Source organism: Bactrocera tryoni, unplaced genomic scaffold (genome assembly GCF_016617805.1).
Source record: "Bactrocera tryoni isolate S06 unplaced genomic scaffold, CSIRO_BtryS06_freeze2 scaffold_517, whole genome shotgun sequence".
NCBI lineage: Eukaryota > Metazoa > Arthropoda > Insecta > Diptera > Tephritidae > Bactrocera > Bactrocera tryoni.
Genome location: NW_024396204.1, coordinates 511,396 through 539,307, shown reverse-complemented (window position 1 = coordinate 539,307; position 27,912 = coordinate 511,396). Strand labels below are relative to the sequence as shown.

The window sequence follows — 27,912 nt, the reverse complement described above, 5'->3', positions numbered from 1 at the left end:
CTTATATTGTATTTATATACTTGTAATGACGTTTTCGTCTTTATTCTAGTATACATACACATATAGATATGTACATATGTTTGTAAGTGTTTATTTATTCATGAAGATAAATTTGTGCCCCCTTCAAAGCAACCACCAGTAACTGCCAGCGTTTTTTTCGAATCCTCAAAGCACTTAAAAAGGTAATTTTGTGTGATCTTGTTTAGCTGCTTCTTCGATGCACGATTCTCAATCTTAGTGTAACGTCGTCCTTTCATGAGTCTCTTCAGTTTTGAGAACAAAAACAAGTCGCCGGGGGCCAGGTCTGGAAAATACGGTGGTTGCGGCACCATTAACATGTTGTTTTTGGCACAAGCAACGATGTGTGGTGTGAGCAGAAGTATAGTATGGTTAAAAACCTAAAAAATGCGCATCTTCTAGACCCTCTGACAACATTTTGTACTACCGATAAACGATGTGGGCGTAAGAGCCAAACTTGCTAATACAATAACTCGCTAAATAAATACGTCAGAAGTATCAACATTTTGCTTGCATTTTACGCTATATACATACTTGTAAATCGATCACCAATAAAAAATAACAGATAACTCTTTGCGCAACTACTGCCCTCAAAGTGTCCCATGTCACTCATGTAAAAATGGGCGAAGTCGGATCTTTATTCACTTCAAATAGTCCCCATAAACCTAATTTGACAATACAAACCTCCAGTGAGTTATATCGGCAACATGTCAGACATCTTGGCAAAATTAAGTGATCAAATAATATTTGATATATTGAAGTTTCCTGTGAAATTCACACACGTTTATGTCCTATAATATAAGATAACAAGTTGTGATTTTAAAGTGTTGCCAACACTTGAAAGTATTTGCTCGGCTTTGATCTTGGCAAGCGAACCCCTTCCTTCCTGGTGTTCTTCAACAAATTTTGTATAAAGTATTGTTTTTTATGCTCAGTTTTATTATTTTTCATTGCAGATGTTACCTACACAAAACGCATAATTTTATTTTACATAGCTTTCTTAAAATTAAGCTTTCAAAAATACTCTTACAACAAAGTCTATACCTTCTATAGATGCATTTTACGTAATGTAACTTTTTGTTACGCAAACATATACATGTTTTTGTAAACATATGTAATAGTTTATGTAGCATAGCGGTACGGAAGTGGAATTTTCTTATGTTTGCAATATTATACTGTAATTTACTTAATCTGCTGCATCTACAATGACTTTTAATTTCTTCTTTGTGCATTATGTTTATGTATTTTGTATGTGCTATAAGGCGGTCCTACACAGCGTGACGATTCTCAGCTTCTCCCTCTGTGGTCAGGCTGCGCAAGGATCTGGAATACATAAAATCAATTAAATATTTGAAAATAGTGAGAATTATCAAAATAACTTATCAATTACATATTTAGAAAATTGCAATTCGGTTTACTCCTGCAAATAAATTGAACATTTTCAAAAATTTCGGAGATTATTGCATGGATGTATGAATGTATAGTATGTTCTTTGCTAGTGTAAGCTAGTTTTCAGGTCTTGTGTATATTATTAATAAAAAAACTTCTTTTAAATTTATTAAATTCTATAAAGGCCATCCATAGATACATGCATGTACGGAGGTATTCAATATATCGTCTTACCTTTCTATTCTCATCCCTTCATATATTTTATTGTGCCGATCTTTTTAAAAAATAAACAACACTCAAAATAACCCCTAACCCTCGTTAAATGAAGTTTTGTAAATTTTTTCCAAACTCCTGCAATCCCTGTATTTTTCAGAGAAAAATCTGTTTTCAAATAAGTTAATTGTTTTTTTTTTGGGTTTAAAGATTTTATTTTTCTTTAAAATTATAATTTGCTAGTGGATCCGGCCATGTGTTGCTGTGGTATATATTTTATACCATTATTCAATACAGTGAAAGTTTATTTACGAATAAAGGCGAAAACGTTTTTGTCTGTATGAGAATCCAAGGGATTGAGATTTAATTCTGGATATCTTCATACAAATAAATTTCATTGGAAAAATAATGAATTTAAGGCTGGTTTATCAAAGTCTGGTTACCGGCCTTTCAGTCCAGTTAATAGAGTTGTCCGCTTAATTGGGGGACCGGCTAATGTGCATGGTTAATGGAGATGTCCGCTTAATAGAGCGTTCGTTTATTAACGCTTACATTGTATTTTTTATTTATGAATTGTTTTTAGTATCCTATCTTCTAAGTTGGTTCGAACTGGACACAGTGTGCTAAATTTTGCTAAATTCGGTTCAGTAGTTTAGGAGTCCATCGCGGACAAACAACGTGACACGTAATTTTTATATATGTATAAAGATTATTTGTATTCTGTTGTATATATACTAAACAGCATTTTTCATCTTTCTCGTTACGTGGTATCATACATCACACATTCATATGCTTATAAAGATATGTACATATGTAAAATTTTGGTATATCAAACATAACGTTTGGTTCTCAATATTCGATAAAAGAATGGAATTGAGCTTCTGCACTACGCCCCTTTAATAAAATAATGATAATAGTAACAACAATAATGAATAGCGAACCGATAAGAAATTTAAATGTCACAACTTTTAAAGACGAAATCTTTTCGATTGCCTTTGAAACGTGAATAAAATTATACACATAGACGGTGCTAAAATAATTTTTGGTGAATACTAGTTGTATAAAATCGTTGAAAATGCATTGCTTTCACGTGTTTGCTCAAGTTATGTTACTTTTATTTGTGTTCGACGCGAATGCTTTACAATTTGAAGGTGCATATAAATACAAATATTTGATATCAATTAAGTTGGCCTATGGATTATGTCTTGAGAAAAGACTTTGAACTAATACGTGACAAAAAAGCAAAATAAATATTGTTTTAAGTTTTCGAGTTGTAAAATAGTTCTTGAAAGTATACGAGTTTAATTTATAATCGAACCATAATTATCATTGTTTTGTTTTTAGTTAATACTCTGACTTTCAAGGGCGTTTGTGAGCAGAAGGGTGGAGATTGGTGCAGCTTAAAATGCCAAATAGCAGGTGGGCGCGATGGTTATTGCAACAAAGCAAAAATCTGTAATTGCCGGCAAATGTAAGCTGAATGCTCCATTGAATTGGAAATACTTATAAATATATGCAGATGCCTTGGGCGTATGTATGAAAACTATCTCTAAATAAAGACGACATCTTTTGCTTATGAGTATTGTCATTTCCACTAACGATTTTTGGGAAAAAAAATTAAAGTACATAATATTAATAAAAACGCACGTACCCTTCTCGGCATAAAGCGGAAGCTTCGAATTTTTGGGCGCAAAAATATGGCATGAATATTTTCACATTCTAAAATTATTTTACGAAAACTTATTGCGTATACATTGTATGTATAAATATAAACGAATAATCGTTAAATATGAAATTTTTATTTTAAAATTACTTTAGGTTTTGATTCGGTAAGTCAGCAAAGTAAGTAATCATTCTAAAGAGAGTACATTAATATTTTTTTAAAAATTTTATATTTTTCTTCTGGCGCAATCATTTCACCAAAATTTCTTGGTGTTATAAGTAGAAATATCTAAATGTAATCTGTAATCTATATTTGAGCGGGCTGATTTACAGGGAACCAAAAAAAAGGAAAATGGCGTATGCATAAAATGCCTAAGAAACTAGGGTCTAAAATTGGTTTCGAGCCAACGAATTTAAAGGCTAAGTTTTTAAGTGATCATAAAATTTGTTTGCAAGTTTTTGATATATCCAAATAATATTTAATACGTAAGCACATTTCCGTATACTATTGATCATTTGTTGGAATCAATCAGATCGCACAACTAAATCACATATCTCCCATTCAATCGATTATTCAGATTTTTTTGGTTCGAAACCGGTGTTAGACCCATAGCCTTTTAGACAAAGTTGTTCAGTATGATCCGTCGAACATTTCCGGCGTATGCGATTTAGTAGAAAAAAAAATCGACCCACTTTTATGTATAATATATATGTTTATGTGCATAACACCATCAATCACAACACCATAACACCATTAAGATTTGAGCTTACGCACCTAGAGCGTTCGAACAATGATGGATCGGTATATATTGGCTCACTAGGGTCCTCAAATTGATGATTTGTGCTTCCGTTATTACGCATCGGATTTATTACGGGCAGTTGACACATTCGAGCTAAATTCCTATTGAAAAATGACCTATGTATATGTATGTGTAATGTGTATTTTAAAAATGGTGCTTACCCTGTGGCAAAGGTTTTATGCAGACTGCCACCAAAGATTGACATATTCGCACGAAATGCATTAGCGGTACGATTTGGCATTGCATTTCCGCTGCCACTAGCCATTTGACCGATCTCACTGAAGCGCTCGTGCGTGCGTATCGAGGACTGCCCTAGCGAATGTATGGGAGAGTGTCGATCGGCAATTCGATTCTTCGTCATCGTGCTCCAGTAGCGTCTAATTCGAAATAAACAAAGAAAAGAGTTTACGTAAAATGTACCCTTTTCGATTCACTAAGTTTTCAGTCAATTTGTACGTACCGATAAGCTAAGCCGGAGACCAAAGTGATGCTGAATAACAAAATCATAAGTAATATAATTGCTGTTATAAGGCCATGATACTCGGAGGGTGTCATACACACTGTCTCAATCGGAGCAACCAGCTTCCGCGGGTAAGAGTCTTTTTCGATTTCCTCACGAGTCTCAAATACCTTCACCAATGGAAAGTAAGAAAAAATGCAATCAAATATAAAAGCTAATCATTTATGTGTAAGTGTTCTAATATTGATACAATAATATTGGTAGTAGCAATAACAATAACTTAGCGTGTATATAAGTAAGTTCACGTAAGCATAAATTTTTAACTTCGCGAAAAAAAATTTAAATACTAACAAGTAAGAACCGTATAACCGAACATTTTATACTCTTCCAACTCTACGTTCGAGAAATTCCTTCAGGTAAAATGTGAGTTGGGGGTAGTATTGACGCTATTTTATCTAATTTTGCCAGTACCACACTATGTTCCATTAAGGTAGCTCACATACAATCACCAATCATATGGAGTAAAGTCAGCCAGGTGTTTGAAATTTCTGATATTATTTATAAAGGGCTAAGTCAAGTTTTTGCATAGTGGACGATATATACGATATAAAGTCACGCGGAAGTTCGAAAATCGTTGTGTTAGGTATATGAGAGCTAAGGGAAGTATTGACCCGTTTCAACCCATTTTTAATACACAGAGATACTATTATCAGGAGAGGACTTTCTCAGAATTTTAATTGAATATCCCATTTATTGACCGACATGTTCAGTCAAAAGTCAACTATAGATGCTGAAGTCCACATTTCCGGGATTTGGGGGCTTAAATAGTTTTGGTTGGTTGGAATATAAAATGTATTATTTCGCAAATAAGAATGTTAAAAATGTCACGCACCAAATTTAGTTTTAGAAATGTAATTTTACTTCAAAGTGGGATGTGCCACACTCCTAGTCCCAATTTACGCGGGCTCCAATAATGTCCTCTCATACCATCTCGGTGGTAAAATTTTATGTGTCTGTCGTACTTAGTTATTGATTTATAGTACTATTAGTAGCTCCTAACAGTACGGTTATATGGGGAGTAGACGAGGTTACCTTCCGATTTAAACCATTTTACAGCGTCGGTAGGGGTGCTTACGGGATTTATCCTGTGTGAATTTGGCTCTTGTAGCTAAATTAGTCTAGAAGATATGTACATTAAACCTATTAGAAAGCGGGGCCACACCCACTTTTTCAAAAGTTTTAGCCCGAAGGTTCTATATGGTTGTATACGTTTTCGATTAATGGCGTTTTGTGGGAGTGGCAGTGGTCCGATTACGCACATCTACTCAAGTTACGGCTTGCATCAACGGACGGACAGACAGACAGTCACCCGGATTTCTACTCGTCTCGTCATCCTGATCATTTATATACGCATAACGCTATACCTATTTCAATTAGTTTTAGGTAATAAATTCAACCGTTAGGTGTACAAAACTATTATAATCTGTAGTAACATGTTGCTACAAAAACCGTCTAAAATTCCCGTGAACACTGGTCCGGCACACATAAAAGGATATGTAATTATTTGGGACATTGAAGGGCGTAAAGAGCTCACTATTCGGGCAGTGCGCTTGGGTTCCTTGTCCTGTTCCCACATAACTACGAACTAACAGTACTTGCTATACTCGTATAATATTTGATTCTAAAGATAGTTGTTAATCTTAAAATCTATGACTTTATTTGGTTAAATTGGGGTACTCATTTAATGTCGCAAGCTTGTGGCATTAATTCCAAACTTTGCAAAATGGAAATATCGCACAACTGCTTTTCACTTTTACATGCATTTTATTTTGCGACAAAATTACAACTACACGAGACTATTTTCTGCGGCATTCATGGAAAATTACTATTTTGCCACTTTGCGACTATTAGATAAATGCCACATTAAATGAGTACCCTTATTATATAATACGTTTATACAAAACTGAAATTTTAATGCAACTCAGCGAAAGATAGGATCTCTTTAGCAATACCTCGCCTGCGCAATTGACGACAACATTCATATTTGCCAAAACATACCTCAATCATTTCACGCACTTGTTCTGGTTCCTCTAACTCCTGATTAGACTTGTCATCTTTTGTAATCGCTATGAACATCAAAATTTGTGTTAAAAATACATAGTTTGTCAAATGGTTTTTATATAATATAAAAAGCGCCTTACTCTTGTTAAAGTCTCCCATCGTACCCAATACTTTGGTACTATTCACTTCAGAGAGTTCGTCAATTAAACGTTCAGATCCAGGTTCGGTATTTGTTTCGATTTCTGCAACATCTGTAATATTGAGTGAACGTCTGCGACGTCCGAATGAAGGTTCCTGCCGACCAGCTGCACCTGGACAATAAGCAGGTTGGCAACCATCACGGCAAGTGCGAACTGTAGCTTCAAATACAAGGAAATTTGACTCGGGTATTTTGAAGGCATTGAAACGCGCCTCCAATGTGTCTCCATCACGCAGTTTATCCAGTTCGGGAAACACATAAGGATCCACAGGGCAACTATAATAGGAGATAGCAAAATGGACACATCTCTCAATATGATTATTAACCACTCACCCAAATCTATCAATAAGTTGTATGCTTCTACCCGAGTATGGATCACGTGCCACCACATTAGTGGCAAATATATCAGTTACGTGATTGTAACCATCCTGTGCCTCCAGTCGGAAAGTCAGTGGATCTCCCACTGCTATCGTGGTGGTTGGGCGTCCTTGATAGAGAATCATTAGACGGACTTTCGAACTTAGAGTATTCTCCGCAGGAAGGTATTCAATGGGTATGGGACTGCCAGATCTATCGGATTCAGAAAGACTTCATACAGAAACATATTATTGCAGAAGCAACAAAGTTTAACAGAAACACGAGACATCTCGTTATCTTGGTTTCCATATCACTTCGTTGTGTTACATATAAAGCAAGTTACCGGGATTAGTGAGAGCTAATTAAAATTAATGTACATATATTGTGGCCATGACCATAGTGAAACCAAAGAGCTTTGTCTCACTTGTGTTCAGCCTTATGAATAGAGATTGGACAGTCGACTAGCTAAGCAAATGTGCAGATTAACTAGTGAGTGTGCTATAAGATTACCGCGTGCGTCGTAAACTTGGTTCCAAACATATTTGAAAGATGTATACGGTACAAAATAAAATCTAATTCTATTGTGAGTATATATAAAAGAAGAAGAAGATAATTTGCATCAACAATTAAATGACTAGCCATATGGGTTAATCATTTATCAATTATATGACACGTATATATCATATCAGACAGAGCTTAACGAAATTGAAGATGATAATCATTGAATTAAGGAGCCATTTATATACAATTGTCCCTCTGCAAATCCGAAATTTACTATAATATGTAGTACAACAATTCTTCAATTTTTTCCGAGTTGGGACATTATGAAGGTTTATACCAACACAATATAACGAAGTATATGCGACGCTGTCCAGAGCAATCCCTTTCTGCATACTCTGCAGATTTATATTAACGAATTTTATTTTTTAGACAAATAGAGTAACCGCTTATGTTGGCAAACAACACACTACACAATTGTGAAACTTCATATACGCCTACAAGTATGCTACAGAGTTCTACGGCTTCTACAACTGACCACTTCAGTTCGTCTGGCTTACCCTGCACCAATATAACCGGAAGTGACAACTGCTTCCCCTGGTCCACGGAAGACACAAGTTAAATTGTATCGTTTGTCACGACTGGTTTGCACATTATCAGAAAATTGCACAACAACAATGTTGGTCAGAGTGTCGCCATACTGCAAATATAATTAAATTGCTTGTTATATGAAGGCATTGTAAGTATAGTCAGTGAGATAAAGAGATTTAAACTTGGTATACTCTTTGGGTGCCGCAATCGGGGTAGCCTTGTGGACCGCTGATACGTAGCACATTTACAGTGCCACCGTTGCCGCGGAAGAAGCATCTAAAAAATTTTGACAAATGAATAATTAGAAAAGCATTATACTGTCAAATATACAATGTGAACACTGTACGCACCGATCATAGTACCCGTATGTATAGATACGTCCAAGAAATCCTTCCGGAGTGCGTATAGTGAATTCCATTCCCTCCTCGTTGCAAGTCTGCGTCACTGAAATTCTCATACGCTTAACTGTACTTCTAGGTTTAAACACGTTATCCACTCACCATCCATACACTCGCCATCACTACGACCCAAACTACGCTCGTAGTAATCGTAATTGGCTGCATCGAAATTGCTTGGATCATGGACGTCCAGTTCACGTGAATCCCGATCACTTAGCTCACAATTGGGCAAATCGCGTTCATCGTAGTTTGTAGCGGCTGCATCCCTGTTGAAGAAAAAGAGTTAGACGTGTTATTTTTGGCTTATTTTAGCATACCTGTAATTGAAGCTACGACAAATAAAGTCTCGAGATTCAATGCACTCTCGTTCGCACTGTATTAGAGAGGGCACGACTAGTGACCGCCGCACATAGTGTCGGCGCATTTTGTGTCTTGCTGCGATTTGTTTGAAATTGTCAGTCTCTTCACAACGGGTCACTGGGGGCCGCGATGAACCACCGCCGGACGCTACTGGTCCAATGCTTCCCGCTGCCCCATAGGGATGTAATGGTGGTGCCAAAGGTCGATTGTCGTCTAGTGGGGGCGGAGCACCAAGCCCATGTCCATATGGACGATTGAAGGGACTTTCATAGTGAGGATAGCCGCCACCACCACCTAAAGGTCTTCTGCCGATAGGTCCCTCATATTCACGATCATAGCCGCCATAACGGTCGCCATAGCGTTCCTCGTAGTCTACATCAAAATAATGTGGTGGCGGAGGTGGACGATCATAACCTAAATAAATATGCTCAAACAGTTATTATATAACCTCCGATTTGAAAAAAATTCGAGTTAATAACACAAAAGCCTGTCTAGTTGGTTAGTGCATTTAATTATTTGCCATGGGCTCACCTGGTCTTACGCCGCTGCTGCTACCACTGCTACCATATCGATTGCCATATTTATATATATCGATGGGGTAGCGGTCAGTACCTACCGGAAATCGGTTTGGTGTAGAGGGATATTTACTTATGGTTGTGGGGGGCACTAAAGGTGCTGGGGGATAACGCTTTGCTGAATCTGGTTCTGGTCTTCGAGCAGTGTGTATTAAATCATCTGGAGGATAACGGCCGTCTGATCCAAATCGTTGCGGAGGTTGGCCACCCCGTCCATCGGTCAACAAAGGGTAGCGCGAGTCAATGGAGGAGGGACGAAAACGTTTATCAAGGAAGAAGTTGTCAGGGGCATCGCGTCCAGTGTAGCCATATGCAGGATCTCTTTCCGGTGAATAGCGTGAGGGATACCTACTAGCATAACGATCTTGTGGGTAACGGCTTGCTGTACCATAAGGACGATAGGGTAGATCATCATCTGGAGGATAAGGTCTAGTGTGAGGCAGATCACTGGGTAATCCGTTATCGTTGAGTGAAGGTATGGGATAACGGTCTAGAGGGCGGGGAGAATACGGACCCCGGCGTGGATAGTCTTCAATTGGGTAACGATCACTATCGCGATCTCGTTCACGGTTACGCTCGCCATATCGACCTGGTGGATAACGATCGTTAAAACCTGGATAACGTTCACGTTCACGATCATTGATCGGGAAACCACCTCGATCCCCAAGTGGATATCGATTTCGATCTCCAGGATAACGATCACGATCACCACCAGGATATCTATCATGATCATGCTCCCTAATAAGAAAACGATCACGATCACGGTCACGGTCGAATGGAAGACGATCATTGGGATAACGATCACGCTCTCCTGGGTAACGTTCTCGATCACCTGGATATAAATCTAATCCCACACCTGGATAACGATCACGATCACTTGGATATCGCTCTTGATCGCCAACAGGAAAGCGTCCCGGTGGAAAGCGTTCTTCATATGGATCGCGACTGTCAACAGATGATGGATAACGACCATCGTTAGCGTACCGGTCACCACCGCCGCTCCCGCTACCTGGATAACGATCTAGGAAAGGAGTGTTAATAAAGTGTTAGTTGTTAGTTTGTTAGCGGATATCTTTATGTAATCACACATACGAATTACAATAACAAAGGAAGTTAGAAATAAAAATTTAGTAAATGTATTACAGTTAAACATGAACTAACATTTATAATTGCATGTCTTAAACCTACCATATTCATTAGGTGTTGGATAGCGATCGTAAGGGCGTCCGTAATCATCAGCACTACCACCAATAGGTGTCCCTGAACCAGCCGTACCGCCACCACCGGCGGGGTATCTACCACCACTACTGCCACCAGCTCCCGTGCCATAACGGTCGTCATCTTTATTGGGGGGGCGCCAATTAGAGCTTCCATGCTCACTTTGCCTGTGACTGCCACCATTGCTAACGCCACCGTGTCCATCCGTATCGCCACCGCCAACCACGTTCACTTGCATACAAATAACACAATTAGAGAAATAGAAGAGTTTTGTGACAACGGAATTGCTCTACTTACGCATTAGATTCTCGTAATAATCGTAGTCTGCGTCGTAAATAATACGCATGCCGTCCTTTTGATTGTAACGACTCAAGCGGCAAGTGCGAAAGCGATCACTGTAAACCGCCGATCTACAAGGAAAAGGTAAATAAATACACGCGTTAAAAATCAAGAATTTAGCGTGGCAAGTTTATTTAATGATTTTGATTGAGTCAGCGAACTACTATTTATTGCCCGCTACTTGGAATGTTAACGGCTAACATAAAAAGAAAGAACAGTAGTGACAGTTATGCCTGCTTTCCACTTGTTGCGCTAATTAGTTTACAATCACAACCACAACTCTATGAAAACATTACAAGACATGAATGAATAAATGCCTTGAACTGCGATTTCTAAGCACAAATTAATTTCTTCTCCATAATGGCAAATGTAACATGCATATACTATATATGATATATATATGTATATATATAAAAGTCGACAACGTCGACAGAAGGAGTCTGTTATTGAAAATACAAACTCTTTCTCAAAATGAACAACCACACCGAGGTGGATAAGATGTCCTATGATATACCCTTTCTATTATTTTCGTGAATAAGTTCTTTATCAAATTTCTATTGTTGGTTACTTACCACTTATGTAGTATAGTTTCCAGGCTCACACAATATTGATTTGCTATAAATTTTTATTGAATTTACGAACTTACAATAAGTTGTTAAAATCAAGGTTGCACATATTTGCGGTGCCTTTGCGGATATTTGCTTTGAAATTCTAATAAAAATGCTTCAACAATTCATCTTTCTACTTTATGTTAGAAAGAGCACTAGTTTCTTTCGTTTATATGCAGCAGAAAGTATATAATTATCAATTGTATCATCCACTTACCGACACTGGAAGCTAGTTTGACGCAAACACTCGTCGAGGCATTCACTTAAGGAGCGGCCAGTAATCTCGGAATGAAATTCGCCACCCAGACGTGAATTTCGGTAACGCTGAAAAGCCGTGTCTGGTCGGCGACCCGAAGAGAACAAATGCGACGTAACGGAATTATCGGGATAATCAGTGGCACGTTCTGCAATGAATTTATTAACAATGATAAATTAGGACAGTGAAATATACTAAACAATCAAACGAATAGCTGAAAAGATTTTGTTTTAAAAATAATATTTATGGGCAGACGAGGGCATGTTTGCCATGGTTGGGTAATTCTATAGCATTACATACTCTCTTAATATCCGCTCTCTTGTACTTACGGTTGTCTAAGCAGACCAGATCGTAAAAATGGTGCGTTGGGCTGGAACTGATACTTATGTCATCTTTCTGTGAAATAGAATCCTCCTCAGACAAAATGCACTGCTTCGTCTGATCATCAAACTCGACAGAACGACAGAAGTATCTGAAATGGCATAACATATGCTATGCTAGTAACTATTTTATTATATTTGCACAAGGAACGGCAACTAAATTATTATGTAATTGCGTTGCTGCTTTCCAATAGCACTTCTTACTTCTCGGCGCGTAGACACATAGTCTGACATTCCTCCAAAGTCATGTTATTGAAAATATCCACTTCGAAGGGACCGCCTAGTCGTTTATTCTCCTCCTTAACGAACACGGCCAGACCGTCACAACGTCGCTCAGCTGCGAAAAATTGATATTTAATTGCTTGGACCAGGTGTATACTTCGCAATATATGTACATATGTGTGTACGTAAGGAAGTTTTTGATAAGTGGCATTTGTTTTGATTTGAATGATTACAAGACATATGCTTGGCCACTTATTAAATGAATGTGTGTTAGTAAGTGCAAATAGAGCAAAATGAAAAGGACTATGAAACTGGATTTGCGTACCATTCAAGCAGGTGTTTTCCAAGTAGTCAGAGTTGGGGTCATCTTCTAGTAATTCTGGATGTGTGCGGCGTGTGAACCTGTTCATGGGGAGATAAATATTTAATTTGAAATAGTTATGTTCAGCTAAGTACAATGTAGACAACTATCACTGAGTATTCTTAGATAAAAAAATTGAAAGACTATGAGGTGTGCATCTTTATACTGAACCAACCGATATACATACATAGATGCATATGTACCACTCACCTGCTTAACGTGCAGGAACGCATTGTAGAGTCGAAATTGGCGGAGCGACAAACGAATGCGAATTCATTCAAACACTTATCCTCGCAATCCGAACGATTCGCTGCCGTAAACTGTATGAATACAAACTTGAATGTGTTAACGACAAAAATATTACAACTACTGAGAAACCAAAATACAATCAATATAGCAACAACAATGATAATATTAAGTAAGTAGTAGTTATAGTTAGCTGATAGTCATCACACACACACCTCCTTGACATCCGAGATTGGTAATTTTAATTTCTTGCGCGGATGCCGCTCAAACACATACCGCCGACTGGGACATTCTCTTTCCGGGCGATTGGCTACAAGTTATGAAGCGATAAATGCATTGATTTAATTATATAGAATCTAATGATATCAGAATTGAGCGTTCCGCTCGGTGCTGGCACTTACAGGTCAAGCAAATCTCATTGAAATGTACACTATTTGGTACCAGCATCAGACTGCCGATGCCCTCAGGGCCTGCTTGTTCGGATGTTAGGTAGCAAAGGGATTCTTCGTATTCGGAGGTGCCGCCGAAAGAGGTGATGCGACTGCCTGGTTGAAAGTCGAAGCTGGTGCAGGTGCGCACCAAGTTGTTGGTGCCGGTGCGATCGCGCAGACACAAGTCTTGGCACTTTTCTAAGACTCGAAAGGGCGGCGCTGTGTCGCGCACTACATCATCGTCGTAACCCTGTAGTTGTTGGTTGGGCAGTCGTTCGTATAGGACGCGTCCCAAACCATTCTTACATGTTGTTTGTGCTACGGAGATTGGCAGACACAACAAATTGGCGGTTTAATGTAATTGTGATATGAATAAAAGGGAATGCTCACCGTAACTGGCTTGAAAGCCTATACTAAATACTACAGCTAAGTATATAAAATCAAATGTTCGCTTGGGATTTGTCATTGTTTTAGTGAGCCTAATGAGTACTGACTTTATTTTTCGCCTTTCCAATGATTTGGTTGTATTTATTTATTAGACGGTCGGCGCATCTGGTCGCGTTCTTACGGATTGCATACTTATTTGTCTAAACTGAAATCATAGAAAAATATATACATATGTATGTATATGATATATGTGTAAGTTTGTAAGGACATACATACATATTTGATAGTGTTAATATTTACTCTAGTACTATGCAACTCTTCTCTTTGCTACGACGTCAAATAGCGTTTTGGTTAGATAATATGCTAAACGAATGTCAGTGGCACACGAAACAATAATTAAAAAACTCAAATAAATTATTCTCATTTTACTTTGTTGCCATCTCATCCAAAAAATATCAGACCAAAGTTGTTAATGTATACTTGTTTACTTTAAAATTATTTGGATTACTCATACTGGGAGCTAATTTCCTAATATTCACACTCATTTTTAAAGAACCTCGTTCAAAGTAGAATTTGACCACATAAATGGGAGGTAATAAGTGCTATCTGAAAACGAGGGGAAATTTCTCTGAATGGAAAATATTGAAAATAAGGTTCAAAAAATTGTCGATGCATCATAGGAGGTCGACTCGGATTGGAAACATTTGTAACAGAATATAATCTCTGTTAATCTTCTCGCTAACCGATGGAAAAGATCGCATATATAAAATTTCCTATATTAAAAAAAAAGAATAAATATATTATTTTAATGGAAAATTTGAAACCGACGAGCAAATGTAATAGCAATATGGTATTTGCCATATAAATATACTATACCATTGAACTAAGTAAAGGCAAAAAATTCTGGGTAAATTTTAAACAATATTTTTACTATCCACTTTAATAAATTTGATACTTAATAGTAATTTCATGATTAAATTATTTTAATAAATGAAATTATTCATATACTACTAAAATGATTTTGACCTAAATAAAGGGATATTATGACCATTTAGAATCAGACAAAATACAAAGCCCAAAAATTTGAATTAGCCACCAGCCAGCTGCAACTCTTACCCTTATTACATACGTACATTTGTATGTATGCATTTTTGCATATGCATATAGTATACAAAAGCTGTTGAAACTATTGTAGGGCATTTAAACACGTACTTTTGTTGTTGCTTAACCGTCACTCGATGGAAGCTGCTTTTTGGTCATTGGGAGCACTATGCGTAACGAAATGACTATCAAAGTGATTACCATAAGCCAACAAATCTGAAGTGCTTGCATTCGTGGGCAACTCATTCCCGAGCTTGAATTCGATTTTCCAGCGATCATCTTTTTATTGTGAACAGCATGGCCGGATGTTGGTTCCGGTTCGATGTGTGTGTTGTTGCGTACTGTTTTCTATATACCATACATGAGTGTGTTAAAAGTGAAAAATGTCAATTGTCACTTTGACATTTATTGTTCACTTGTTCATTCGTTCTAGTTACTTTACTTGCTGGTTTTGTTGTTATAGTAGCCGCGTGGCATATTTGCCACTCGGCATTGGCATTCGATTTGGATGGCTCGCCCACTTTTCCTACTACTTTCATATCTCTTGTGATGGTGAAGAATGTTGAACCATTTCCATAAAATCGAAGTCAATGCACTTTCGTAGCATTAAGCCTTATAGCCACAAAAATATTAGACGGGTGTTAAAAACACCGTTGTAATTGAAATCAGTGTAGTAAACGTTATAATTTGAATTTTGTGTGGATTTGTGATCAGTGGGAACATTAAACTAGATTAGAGCAGATATTGAGGAATGTAACTTAAAATCATTCATTTATTATTTATTATTCGCATATATATTTAGAACAAAATATGGTCAGATTATCAAGTATAAAAGGAGCTTATTCCACTAATTAGTTGAGTAAGCAGTAAATCAAAAAATATGTGTTGAAAGTCTTATTGAACTTTTTTTATGTGCTTATACAAATTATAACAAGATGCTCTTAAACGTCTGCTAACATTTCAATGTAATGCATTTTAATATCCGACATTTTTGCACAATTTTGGACGCAACAAATTGGCGGTTTAATGCAATTGTGATATGAATAAAAGGGAATGTTCACCGTGACTGGCTTGAAAGCCTGTACTAAATACTACAGCTAGATATATTAAATCATTTGCACAATTTTGGAAGAACACAATATTCCCATAACTGTATACCAATTGGAAGTTAAAGTATGTATTAGCAGCTTATCGATGCTTGGTTTCTGGATTATTCCTTCACTTAGATCAAAATAGTTTTAGTCTAAAACCACCAACGCAAGCTTTGCGCAGCCTCCGCTTTGCTTTTCGATTCTTAAATTATACTATGATGAGTTGAAGCATTTATTTGAACTTACTTTTATATATATTTTTCACCAAAAATCTTAAAGGAATCAAAACTATCCTTGTTTAATTTTCCGATAAAATGCTTTTCGAAAAGTTTTTATGAGTATCTTAATTAACAGAACATTCAACTTTTTGTGTTAAATTCACAAATCCGTAAGCGCGCGTATTTGCAACAAATTTCACTTTTCTACTTTCCACTTTCTTCTTCGCCCTTTCGACTTTTAAGAATTTAAATGAATTTTCTTTTTTTAATTTTCGCAGGACCTATGTGTCAACTGTACTCTTTAAATTAATGGGGCAATTATCCGGAAAACTCGACCGATTGCTGGAAAATCTCGCGCTGTACTAAAAGTGTTGAGCGCACGTCAGAACTCAAGCCCCTGATACGGGTGGTTGGCGATTTTGGGTTGGGGCCAACAAAGCGTTTGTCCATCAGCGAATAACACTAAACCAACAATACTTGCGCACAATGAATATTGGAGTTTAATGTTACAATAACAACTAAAACAATGTAAAAAATAACGAAACCACGCATTCAGTCCATACAGAAACAGAAAAAAAAATTAATAATTAGATGCGCACACACAATAGTAACAATTCGAAAATGATACGAATACCGAAATCTATTGTGATGCAAATCTGCGCTGCTACCACCACTAACATGACTCTGCCGCACAAACGCACGATAATGGTCGCATGATTGTCGCGCTGCCAGGCGTTATTTGTGGGAGTTGTCGCCGACGCGGCAAGGTGCCATAACTATACCACGAACACTAACACATAGATAATCATACAGGCCACACGCACACTTCACATAGGCAAATATTGCCGCACACTGTCGTCAAATTACGACCTTACACGTTCACGGACTGATCATTTCAATCCCTCCACCGATTTAGCCGTGTGCTCTGATGTCATCAGACTATTTATTCTAACAACAGAACAGTCTCTGGCAAATGCAGTCTTTTTCTGAGAATATTGTTTGCGTTCTGAGTACAAAGTTGACGGCTATGCTTTGGAGCCAGTCACTGCAGTGATTCGCCCTCGGCAACAGCATATGCCGTGCGGCGGCTGCGTCGTTGGTCATGTTTGAATGAACAACGCAAGCTTTTTGCTTCAACATTTGTACTTGGCTTTGTTTTTGTTATTTAATGCGCCTTCATAAAGAACACGGAACGCGTGTCGGACACAGTTGTGATTGGCAGGCCCGAAACGCCACTCTGCGCTTACGATAAACCATTGCTTGGCAAACAGTCAATATGTTAAAAAGCCGCCAATATATTTGTATTGACATTTTTGCGACCGCTTGAAAGGTCAACGAATCCTCCATTAATTGCTGCTGCTTGGGCAGAGCATGAAAATATACCAATTTCATTCAATTTTAATTGTATCCACCAAATATATCAGGTTATAATTCTCATGAATAAACAGTTTCGTGCAAAACATATGGCACTGGGTTTCTTGGTAAAAGTTATTTCAAATTTTGTTCCAGCTCAAGTCCTTTTATGTAATGTAATTAAATCCTTACTAGTTTAGTCAGCATAAAAGGTTCCATTACGATGCGGACTTCAATTAGAAGCAGGTTTGAAACAAGTTCTGGGTAAATCTTATACAATTAGCAATTATTGTGTTCAATATATATCATAGCAATAAAGTACTGGGTTGCAGCTTCTGACTGTAAGAATACATTTTAAACACTCGTTTTTGCAACGTTCCCATATATGGACACCTCCCTTAGCCGGACATAAACTCCGGTTATGAAGAATTTCACTGCATGTATGTACATACTACTATATACATAAGAACAACAACATACCACATTGTGGATTTGATGTGAAGAACCATGATGGTCAACTGACCAGAACTATAACTATTGTTCCTATTTTAGAGCAAACACAATTAAAACTGAAAATCCATGTAGAAATTGACAGATGGAAAGTATTGTAAAAATATATATATTTACCTGCGTTTATATACATATATGAATATTGTTGCTTTGGCGAATTGTACATACATAATGTATACGAGTATTTGCTTCTGAGGCTGCCGTTAACACCTTATGGTATTGGATGCCGACAGTTCGACGGACTACAACACAGCGCAGACCGGAAGCCACAGTCCGCTGCTTGGTTGTTGAAGTTCAGCGCACCAACAACATTATCAATACGTCAACAGTCGCTCACACCTATGTTTTGTATGTTTGTGCAAATTATTCCACAACAATCGGAGGTCAACTGCCAGTTAGCCGTCATGTGTATAAATAAAGCCTTTGATATCTATAGAATTTTGGATTATTTTCTAGCTCTTCAACAAGCCCAAACGCAAATAAATTTTCTGTTGATCATTGATCTAGAAAGTTTATTGTGGATCAGTAATCCAGGCAGAACGATATATAAAGAAGGTAATAATTATTTGATAAAAGAGATTTAAGAATGCTTTAATATACATTTTAACTAAATTGGAAATGTTGTTTCTACATTTTCAGTGATTAACGTACAATTATGATCGAATTGAGAGCATGACCAATTACCATATACCAGCAATTTTATGAAAGTCACCCACAACGACATGTTTCTTTATTTTGATATACGCTTCGCGCGACATTTATTTAACATTTAACAATGCAATGCGGTGTATCAAGGTAAAATGAAATTATACTATATATTATTGAAGTAAACCAAAAAGAAGTGACGACAGTACTAAAACTGAAATCCATTAAAAAGTGTTATTTTATTATAATGTATTATATAAACAGTGAATTCATGGTTCCTTCCATATAACAACGGAGTTTTAAGACTCGTTGCTCATGATAGCCGAACGAAAAGTGCTGCGGATTTATCGAAAAGGAAGATGGGAATCGGACTCCGGTTCCTGGCATTTCATTTCACTCTGATTGACAAGCAGAGGAAGTTTTCAAGTCGAAATTGGAGTGCCCTGTTACTTAGTTTCCTTTCTGTCTGTGGGCTTTCCTTCTACGCATTATAATATGCGGGAGTTTGTAGAGGTGCTGCTTTCTTGCAGACTAATATTCGCTTTATTGATTTAATTGCTTTTTGCCCTAACTAAGCGATGACTCATTCTTACATGGGTTGCAACACGAAGCTTTTCATTTAGTAACAAGTGTTGTTATTGTCAATCGTAAATATCGTAAATGTTGCAAGATATTTGCATGCGTAGTGGCTTTTGTTGCGCTCTCAGCCAATTATCATAGCTTCTCATCGTTCACCTTCACCTTGTGGCATTACTTTTCTCGATGTTTGCGGGTTTTACGACTGTGAGCTGTTTCCGTTATCACTTTTGCTACAATACATCAATACACTAGTTCCCATATCGCTAAGCTGATGAACAGAGATTGCTGATCCGCAGGCGTTCCAAGCGTTGGTATGAGTGCATCATCAATGTATAGTAGGTATGTCATCGTTTTCCTTTTTCGTTGTTTTCTGAGTGTACACGGTGCGAAATATATTTTATTTATGCTGTACATTTTTTCTTTAATTTGAATACATTGTCTGAACATTTAAATTTTGCTAGGCCAACGTATTTTACATACACTAACTATAAAAATACGAAATGAATATGAAATAAATGATTATTCAAAATGATTTTTTCTATGAGAAAAGCCTCCAATTCAACATGTAGATTTAAATGCGTTTTCCTCGAAACAGAACTTTTCGAATTTGCTACAGTGATAACTGAAATGCAAAAGAATCGATCGTCATGATTTTTTTTTTTGCCTCTTTTGTATATAATTCTACATATAATGACCTCTCGATTTTTCGATCTGATCAAAAATCTAATTTTGCAGGCCAAGATCGATGAAATATTTTCTTTTGAAATTTTCTATAAAAATAGTACTATATGATATAACTACAGTTTCTTTTTCAAATATAAGTCATCCAGAGCAGAACTTCCAGGTTCACGACGTTTCAAGAACGTGCCCTGTGGTAGCTGTGTATTTTTCTTATTGGTTAACATCAATATGCAACACACCAAAAAAGAGAATGTTGCCTCGCGACTTCCATAAAATAGGCGTGCGTGCGCACACATTTTTGCATAATACCATTGAATGTCGAAGTATTGAATAAGGGGTCCACAAGCGAAAGAAAGAACGAGAAAATAGTCGTCTACGCTGCAGTGGATATGTATACAAGTAAATTGAAGGTGCCGCTTACGAAAGTGGCTGTGAACGGTTGATTGGGCTCATGCATGGATGCACCATGCGAGAGTGCTTATGTATGTAAATTTGTGTATTATTAGCTTTAAGGTTGCCAACAATAACTGTTATCATACGGTGTTGGCAATCAAAAAAGCAGCTATTTGCCAAGCTCAGCGTCGAACGGACAGCGCTGGCCATCTCAGGCGCACAACAACAGTAATCATGTGGCAGCAGCAGCAGCCGTGGCCGTACAACAAAACCTGTGCCATTAGCAACATTTTACTGAACGGTTCATTCGGAATTTGTATATGCACATGGCGAAGTGGGAAGGGGAAGAATATGAACATTATCCAAAATACATAAGTATATACCTGTAGATTCATCCATCTAAATATGTATGCACATTGGATGAACGGGAATGCGTATTTGCGTGTGCGCATAAGATATGCAAACCAACTGAAAAGGTTGTTGTTGTAGATTTACTGGCTCTTGAGATTTTTACGAAACAAGTTGAGCTTTTTAATTTTGCTGCATGTTGCTTTGGCCATTTGGATTCTAAAGGATGTGTTACGTACATACATATGTACATACTTATATGTATATGTATGTATATGCTGAATTGTAGAAGTAAGTGAAGGTTGCCATTACAATTTCAGCCTTAACGAATTGGTCAAGGACGACACGTTTTAATTATACCGTCAAGTAGATTCACTGGTATTTAATCTAATATCCTCGAATCCAGTGAAATATTTGTAAACGGATATGTACTTGATTTTTGCGTGACATATTAGATCATCACTAAAGTTGATGTCTGTATGTGTGGATATAACAAATAATGAACTAATAATGTGCTTTTATAAAAAGCAAACCAAGCGAATAGCACGTTACTTCACACAATAAACGAATACTTGTATTTATATGAATTTGTTTAAATTCGGGTATTTCATAACATTCGGCCATTCGACAAAGTGATGGGCATTGAACTTTCGTCATTTTGCGATCAGTAATATTATGCATCGAGAAATAGGAATGATGACGCTCTTGTCAAGAGCTATACATCATTTGTTCTCCTCATGTAGATTACTTTAAAATTCCCGTACCAAAAATATGGAGATAACGGAAGCATTGTTGTTAACGGAACCTTAACCCTGTTTAGAAGACTGCGCTGCAGAATCACTCTTCACATGTGCTTATTTTTGAAAAGCTAACTATCCAAAACTGGTAATTCCACTCACTTTGTGGATTGTGTCAGCCTCCAGTGACTACGACAATATTTAGAAGACGAGGATGAAAATCTAAATTTGCCGTGTCTCACAATCCTACATCAGCTGGCTATTAAGCCAACATGACCTCCGTTCAAGTAGTACTTGTTTTTTAACTCTGTGGCACGTGCATCTGCTTTTACCACAACCATATTCGTGGTATTATATGCTGTACATATGTACATATGGCTATGTACATACGTATGGCTATGCACATATGTATGTATGTACATATGCTACGACTTGTTGCCCGTGGTGCTCTACATGTATTATTGCATTGCGTATTTGGCTAATTGTGGTGACTGTGAATGCAGAGAAACAGCGCCATACACCTTCAATTCTTGCCACATATTGTTGGTAATTTACAAGGCGTATCAGTTTGAGGCTTTGTGGGGCATAATGCAATGTTCGCTCCGCGATCATCTTGCGGCCCGCACTTGCCGAAGTCAAGAAAGATTGCAATAAATCGCTTTGGACAGGCGAATAAGATCAGCGGTAGTGGTTACTTAGCGGCTTTCTGACAACTTTGGCGCGTGCGTCCAACTTGCCACTCCTGCACAGCTTCCATCAGCAAAGAACATGATGGAGACCCGTAACAGTTGTTCGTAGCGGGTGTTGCTGATAAGAACGCTGTCTGGCTGGTTATTGCGTTGGCATTTAACGGCTAAGCTTACGATTTGAAGTATGAATATGTATTGTTAATGTTATCTTTATTTTCAATATTTCTACTGCTCGTAAATTGCCTTTTGATATGATCAGCACTGATGTAACAGTAATTGTGATCGCATTTTTTGTGTTGTTAGTAATGATACTTTTACTTTGGCAATACAAGCCTCAAACACCCGTTAACGCCACACTAAGATGAACTTTTAATTCAAACACATAATTTGATTTACCCAATTACCACATTAAACTGGAACATCATTTGTAGTTTTTATTATAATGTTGTAATGCAGTTGAAACAAGTAAGGAAGGGCTACGTTCGGGTGTCACCGAACATTTTATACTCTCGCATGATAAAGTGATAATCGAGATTTCATTATACGTCATTTACATATTTTTCAAATACCGTATTTTTGTAAAGTTTTATTCCGCTATCATCATTGGTTCCTAATGTATATACTCGTATTATACAGGAAAGGCATCAGATGGAATTCAAAATAGCGTTATATTGGAAGAAGGCGTGGTTGTGAACCGATTTCACCCATATTTCGTACATGTCATCAGAGTGTTAAGAAAATATTATGTACCGAATTTCATTGAAATCGGTGAAGTAGTTCCTGGGATATGGCTTTTGGTCCATAAGTGGGCGACGCCACGCCCATTTTCAATTTTTAAAAAAAGCCTGGGTGCAGCTTCCTTATGCCATTTCTTCCGTAGAATTTAGTGTTTCTGACGTTTTTTGTTAGTCGGTTAACGCACTTTTAGTGATTTTCAACATAACCTTTGTAGGGGAGGTGGGCGTGGTTATTATCCGATTTCTTCCATTTTTGAACTGTATATGAAAATGCCTGAAGGAAACGAGGAAACTCCATAGAGTTTGGTTGACATAGCTATAGTAGTTTCCGAGATATGTACAAAAAACTTAGTAGGGGGCGGAGCCACGCCCACTTTTCCAAAAAAATTACGTCCAAATATCCTAGGTGTCAAATTTTACTTTAATTTCTTTATTTATGGCTTAGTTATGACATTTTATAAGTTTTCGGTTTTCGCCATTTTGTGAGCGTGACAGTAGGCCGATTTTGCCCATCTTCGAACTTAACCTTCTTATGGAGCCAAGAAATACGTGTACCAAGTTTCATCATGATATCTCAATTTTTACTCAAGTTACAGCTTGCACGGGCGAACGGACCGACGGACAGACAGACATCCGGATTTCAACTCTACTCGTCACCCTCATCACTTTGGTGTATATAAACCTATATCTGACTCTTTTAGTTTTAGGACTTACAAACAACCGTTATGTGAACAAAACTATAATACTCTCCTTAGCAACTTTGTTATAAATATATTGTTGTGGTATTACTCATTGGTTTTAGCTCAGTTTGAATTTAGTACAATTTAGGCTCTAAGTATATTGCCAGTGTAAATATGAAGAGTGATGAACATTTGTTGTTTTATGCTCACTTAGGGGTGCCTGCGAAGTGGACTCTGAAAGCCGAGCCTTTTGGTTTTTCCCCATTTACACATACGTCCATCCTAAGCGTAATACTCGATTGCTTTCCTCTTTTAATTTATCAAAGAAGGTTCCTACTACATATTCCACTTTTCAGAAAATGTGTCCAATGCTTTTAATTGTTCCACTTCTTGAAACTGAATTCATAATATAAAATTACACCCTAATGCGGTTGGGTGGATTTTTTGTTTTTGAGTTTGTCTAATTCAACTTTATGATTGTGATGGGCGTTTCTCTGACCCATTGTGTTTCAAATATTCGTTCGTCGTTAAAGTTTTGCTGTGCCCAACAGAGTAATTACTTCAGAGTACAAAACAATCATACTGTTTTACCATAACACTATTCAATTGCTATTTTTTCCAGTTCGTCTAATATACGAGCACTAAAAATTCTTCATATTCAATATAGTCTATAATTCTATAATAGTAGCCTTGCAAATATTTCCTTGAAAATAGATACGTTTAGTTTTTCAATCGCTTTAATACTGAAATGCAATAACCATGGAAGTATATACATATGTACGTAGATACCACATATGCATACATATGTATAACTAGGTCCATTTGTAACAAAGTTTTGAGTACTAGTCAGCGAAATAATAATAGTTATGTGATGGAATAACAATTGAAGACTCTTTAAATTCATTTAATTTCCGAAGAATGTAATCCGATGTGGATACCGACAATAAACCTGAGGCAAAGCCATCGCATAAGTAAAGGCATGGAAAAAGTGTTCTTTGAAAGCAGATAACATTCGTTTCATTACAGAAAAGAATATCAACAAACAGAATACCAATAAAATATAGTTGATATAAGTATATAGTCAGTCCTATCAAAAGTCGAAAATGGCAAGCAGATTAAACATTTTAGGAAACGAGATGTGATGAGAGAGATTGATGTGAAAGGCGATTTACTCTCAATTAGATATAGGACCTGCTCCTATCTATAAACATTCATGCAGTTTCTCTTGCATATGTATATATGTATGTATATGTAAGTTCACTGACTAGTTTAGCTGCATAGTGGCCACCTACCATCCTCATTATGAATTCAGTGCTGAAACTGCAGGTGTACATTCACTAATTGACATGTAACGTTCGGCATGTGGCATGCGGCACGCGGCATGCAGCGAAATATTTATGCTAATTTATGGTCGTTACCTCGGTAAATTACGCATGGCAAATGTAAGCGAAATGATTCCATTAGAATACGGTATAAAAGGCGAGTAAACAACCAGGATGAACCTGTTGGTTACAGTACATACATATATGCGTATATGTGTGGTGACGGATATTCGCTCGTCTACCTAGCTGTATTATTTGGGCCGATTAGCAAATCGCCACCGCCAACTGGCCACCGCAAAGTGTTTTATTAACTGCTGATAACAGCCGCAAGCGCATTCACGATGATCTCGCGCTCAAGCAAAGCAACCATCAGCAACACCATTGCCAGTCATAATTCTTATCTGACCAACCACAGCTATACTCATTTAAAACATACCACAAGCAAGTTGCAGACCATTTTGGCGCCGTACCGCGTGTTGAAGGAGATGTTACGATGTGGTGAAGCCGTTCAGCCTCCCCATACTTGTTTGTTTTATTTTCGATCTTATATACGGTAAGAACTCGAAGTGGAAGAGCTTGCAGGCAATGGCAGCTGTCTAATTGCTTCTATTCCTTCGCATTATTTTTACAGTTTACTTGGACTTTGGCCGGCAAAACGCGCTGCGGAGAACCAACTGTACTATTTCTATAATCTACTGATTATGGTGCTTTTTAGCTTTTTTATGGCAACAATCATTTGCGATCTATATGAGGCTAGCAGTGACTTTGTTTTGTTGGGAGAGGATTTGGTGGTGGTTTTGGGTGTAAGTATACTATTACAGGTACCTTTACATGCGCTACGGATCGCTCCTCGTAAGCAAAACAAATTTCATAATGCACAATATCCACAATATATTCACATTACCGCTAAGATCATTTTAGATAGCGATATTATATAAACCAACCAGTGAACTTTTGGCAATGAAAACTTGTCCAACAGTATTGCAGAGCTACAAGAAACGTGGTAACGTGACTGATAGAGCGATTTGTGCACTGTTGAAAGAGTTTCATTAGATCATCCAGGATTTTAGGTGAATACTGGTTACAAAGGTGTATAGAAGCTGGTAGAAACGTGATAAACGACGCACGTCATTCGGATCGCGACATTATTCCATTTTAGGCGTTATTATTTAATACAACTTCCCACTGTCCATAAGAGGAAACCGTTAATTTAATTTATGCTTTCAGCTTTATTTGATATTTTTCAAAATGATACTCTTCCGCATGGGAAATGTTGACACCGATATCATAATTAATGAATTCGATGCCCTTCATATTAAACATGCTAGGGAATTAAGTGAGGGTCCTCGAAACCGACGCATCGTTCAGTGGCAAAGAAGCTTCTTTTTCGGTGAAATGTGTTTCTTCTCTGGTTTTTACATTCTCAGCCTATTGCTTTTTGCAGCTATGAGCCTACAACCGCTACTCTCACAACAAACACTTCCCTTTCGATGTAAATTTCCTTTTGGATTAAATGATCCGGATGAACATCCAATTGCTTTTGTCTGCGTTTACTTTTTTCAATGTTTTTGTACACTATACATGTTGGTGGCCATTGTAGTGATGGATTCGCTAGGTGGCAACTCCTTTAACCAGACAACATTGAATTTACGCATATTGTGCGAAAATATTCGACATTTGGGAATCGTCGCTGCTGGTGCTAGCAGCTCAACTTCCGAAGCAGTTGCGTGGAGGGAGTTACGAGAGGCGGTTGAATTCCATCAAAAAATTATTGGGTATGTTCGAATCATTAGTTCAAACTCTAAATATTTGTGATATTTTCTGTTACAGTTTAATGAACCGAATCAATCAGACGTTTTATTGGAACTATGTTTCGCAAATGGGCGCCAGCACTTTCATGATATGCCTCACGGCCTTTGAAGCCCTGTTGGCGCAGGATAAGCCAATGGTCGCCATGAAATTTCAGACATACATGTTCTCCGCCTTTATGCAACTATTATATTGGTGCTGGATGGGTAATAGGACTTATTACGATGTAAGTTAAATTGAATTTATTGCAGAGACTAAATGTTTATCTTAATATATGCATGGTTAGTCCATGGAAGTAGCTACTGCGGCCTATGAGATACGTGCATGGTATGAGCATTCACCTCTTCTGCAGCGACAATTAATGTTCATTATTAAACGTGCTCAGAAACCTTTGGAGTTCCGTGCAAAGCCACTTTTTGGTTTCACATTCGCGTCATTTACTAGCGTAAGGAGTGCTCGAACGATATTATTTCGGAATGCGCAACTGTAATTTGAATGTATTTGAATATTTCCAGATCTTGAGCACATCATATTCTTACTTTGCTTTGCTGCGCACTATGAGTGATTAAAATATATGTTCTAAGTGCAATTTATATGAAATAAACAGTATAATATATGAGGTTGTAACAAATGAGAAGTCCTGTATATTTACTGATCCAATTACAAATAGTCCCTTGCAACTTCTTTCAGGGTTTCAGAGTTTAAAGGCGATGGAATATCTCTGTCTTTTACTTTTATGCTTTTATTGCAGATACGCTAATACCTATAATCAGGATGAAGACAGGATTTGTCCGTCCTGTCATGTCTTAAGTTTGAAATTGAGATATCTTGGTGAAATTAAGTACAAATATTGCTTGAATCGGACCTTTGACAGCCGCACAAAATATCGAAGAAAACGGCACTTCTTAAAATTCGGAGAGAATACTTTCCTGATAATAGTGTGCCCTTGTAAAATGGGTCAATATTTTCCCTAGCCCCAATATACCTAAT

The 27,912-nt window shown here is 37.3% G+C and overlaps 3 protein-coding genes across 4 annotated transcripts; 2 read left to right on the top strand and 1 right to left on the bottom strand.

Annotated features, from left to right (window-relative positions):
* Positions 1 to 954: 954 nt before the first annotated feature.
* Positions 955 to 14,373, bottom strand: LOC120781276. Of its 2 annotated transcripts, none has more exons than XM_040113469.1 (24): positions 14,330 to 14,373; positions 14,033 to 14,234; positions 13,613 to 13,960; positions 13,427 to 13,521; positions 13,176 to 13,285; positions 12,930 to 13,006; positions 12,587 to 12,719; positions 12,332 to 12,474; positions 11,964 to 12,150; positions 11,097 to 11,209; positions 10,770 to 11,030; positions 9,538 to 10,602; positions 8,964 to 9,420; positions 8,749 to 8,912; positions 8,599 to 8,692; positions 8,440 to 8,524; positions 8,218 to 8,357; positions 7,136 to 7,372; positions 6,744 to 7,078; positions 6,601 to 6,668; positions 4,543 to 4,712; positions 4,244 to 4,459; positions 4,058 to 4,183; positions 955 to 1,341 (listed from the first exon to the last, which is right to left on the bottom strand). In XM_040113469.1, exons 2-24 carry the CDS (start codon positions 14,106 to 14,108, stop codon positions 1,287 to 1,289), a joined length of 4,755 nt encoding a protein of 1,584 aa, XP_039969403.1. In that variant the 5' UTR covers positions 14,109 to 14,234; positions 14,330 to 14,373; the 3' UTR covers positions 955 to 1,286. The 2 variants fall into 2 exon arrangements, with proteins under 2 accessions (XP_039969403.1, XP_039969404.1); XM_040113470.1 differs by having other exon boundaries at positions 14,306 to 14,363.
* On the top strand, positions 2,694 to 3,316 carry LOC120781277. The gene is made up of 2 exons (XM_040113472.1): positions 2,694 to 2,771; positions 2,965 to 3,316. Exons 1-2 carry the CDS (start codon positions 2,696 to 2,698, stop codon positions 3,093 to 3,095), a joined length of 207 nt encoding a protein of 68 aa, XP_039969406.1. The 5' UTR covers positions 2,694 to 2,695; the 3' UTR covers positions 3,096 to 3,316.
* A 10,936-nt stretch (positions 14,374 to 25,309) lies between the features above and the next one.
* Positions 25,310 to 27,556, top strand: LOC120781235 (odorant receptor 47b). The gene is made up of 6 exons (XM_040113373.1): positions 25,310 to 25,666; positions 25,745 to 25,916; positions 26,341 to 26,888; positions 26,944 to 27,148; positions 27,209 to 27,367; positions 27,438 to 27,556. Exons 1-6 carry the CDS (start codon positions 25,455 to 25,457, stop codon positions 27,489 to 27,491), a joined length of 1,350 nt encoding a protein of 449 aa, XP_039969307.1. The 5' UTR covers positions 25,310 to 25,454; the 3' UTR covers positions 27,492 to 27,556.
* Positions 27,557 to 27,912: the final 356 nt, after the last annotated feature.

Bases quoted from the DNA above. Each gene is read 5' to 3' on its own strand.
- LOC120781277 (XM_040113472.1), top strand. From the start codon at position 2,696: ATGCATTGCTTTCACGTGTTTGCTCAAGTTATGTTACTTTTATTTGTG. The intron at 2,772-2,964 runs GTGCATATAAAT...TTTTGTTTTTAG, and splicing joins GAATGCTTTACAATTTGAAG to TTAATACTCTGACTTTCAAG.
- LOC120781235 (XM_040113373.1), top strand. From the start codon at position 25,455: ATGATCTCGCGCTCAAGCAAAGCAACCATCAGCAACACCATTGCCAGT. The intron at 26,889-26,943 runs GTATGTTCGAAT...TTTCTGTTACAG, and splicing joins TTCCATCAAAAAATTATTGG to TTTAATGAACCGAATCAATC. The intron at 27,368-27,437 runs GTAAGGAGTGCT...GAATATTTCCAG, and splicing joins CATTCGCGTCATTTACTAGC to ATCTTGAGCACATCATATTC.
- LOC120781276 (XM_040113469.1), bottom strand. From the start codon at position 14,108: ATGACAAATCCCAAGCGAACATTTGATTTTATATACTTAGCTGTAGTA. The intron at 13,522-13,612 runs GTAAGTGCCAGC...CATAACTTGTAG, and splicing joins CAATGAGATTTGCTTGACCT to CCAATCGCCCGGAAAGAGAA. The intron at 11,210-11,963 runs GTAAGTGGATGA...TTTTCCTTGTAG, and splicing joins CAAACTAGCTTCCAGTGTCG to ATCGGCGGTTTACAGTGATC.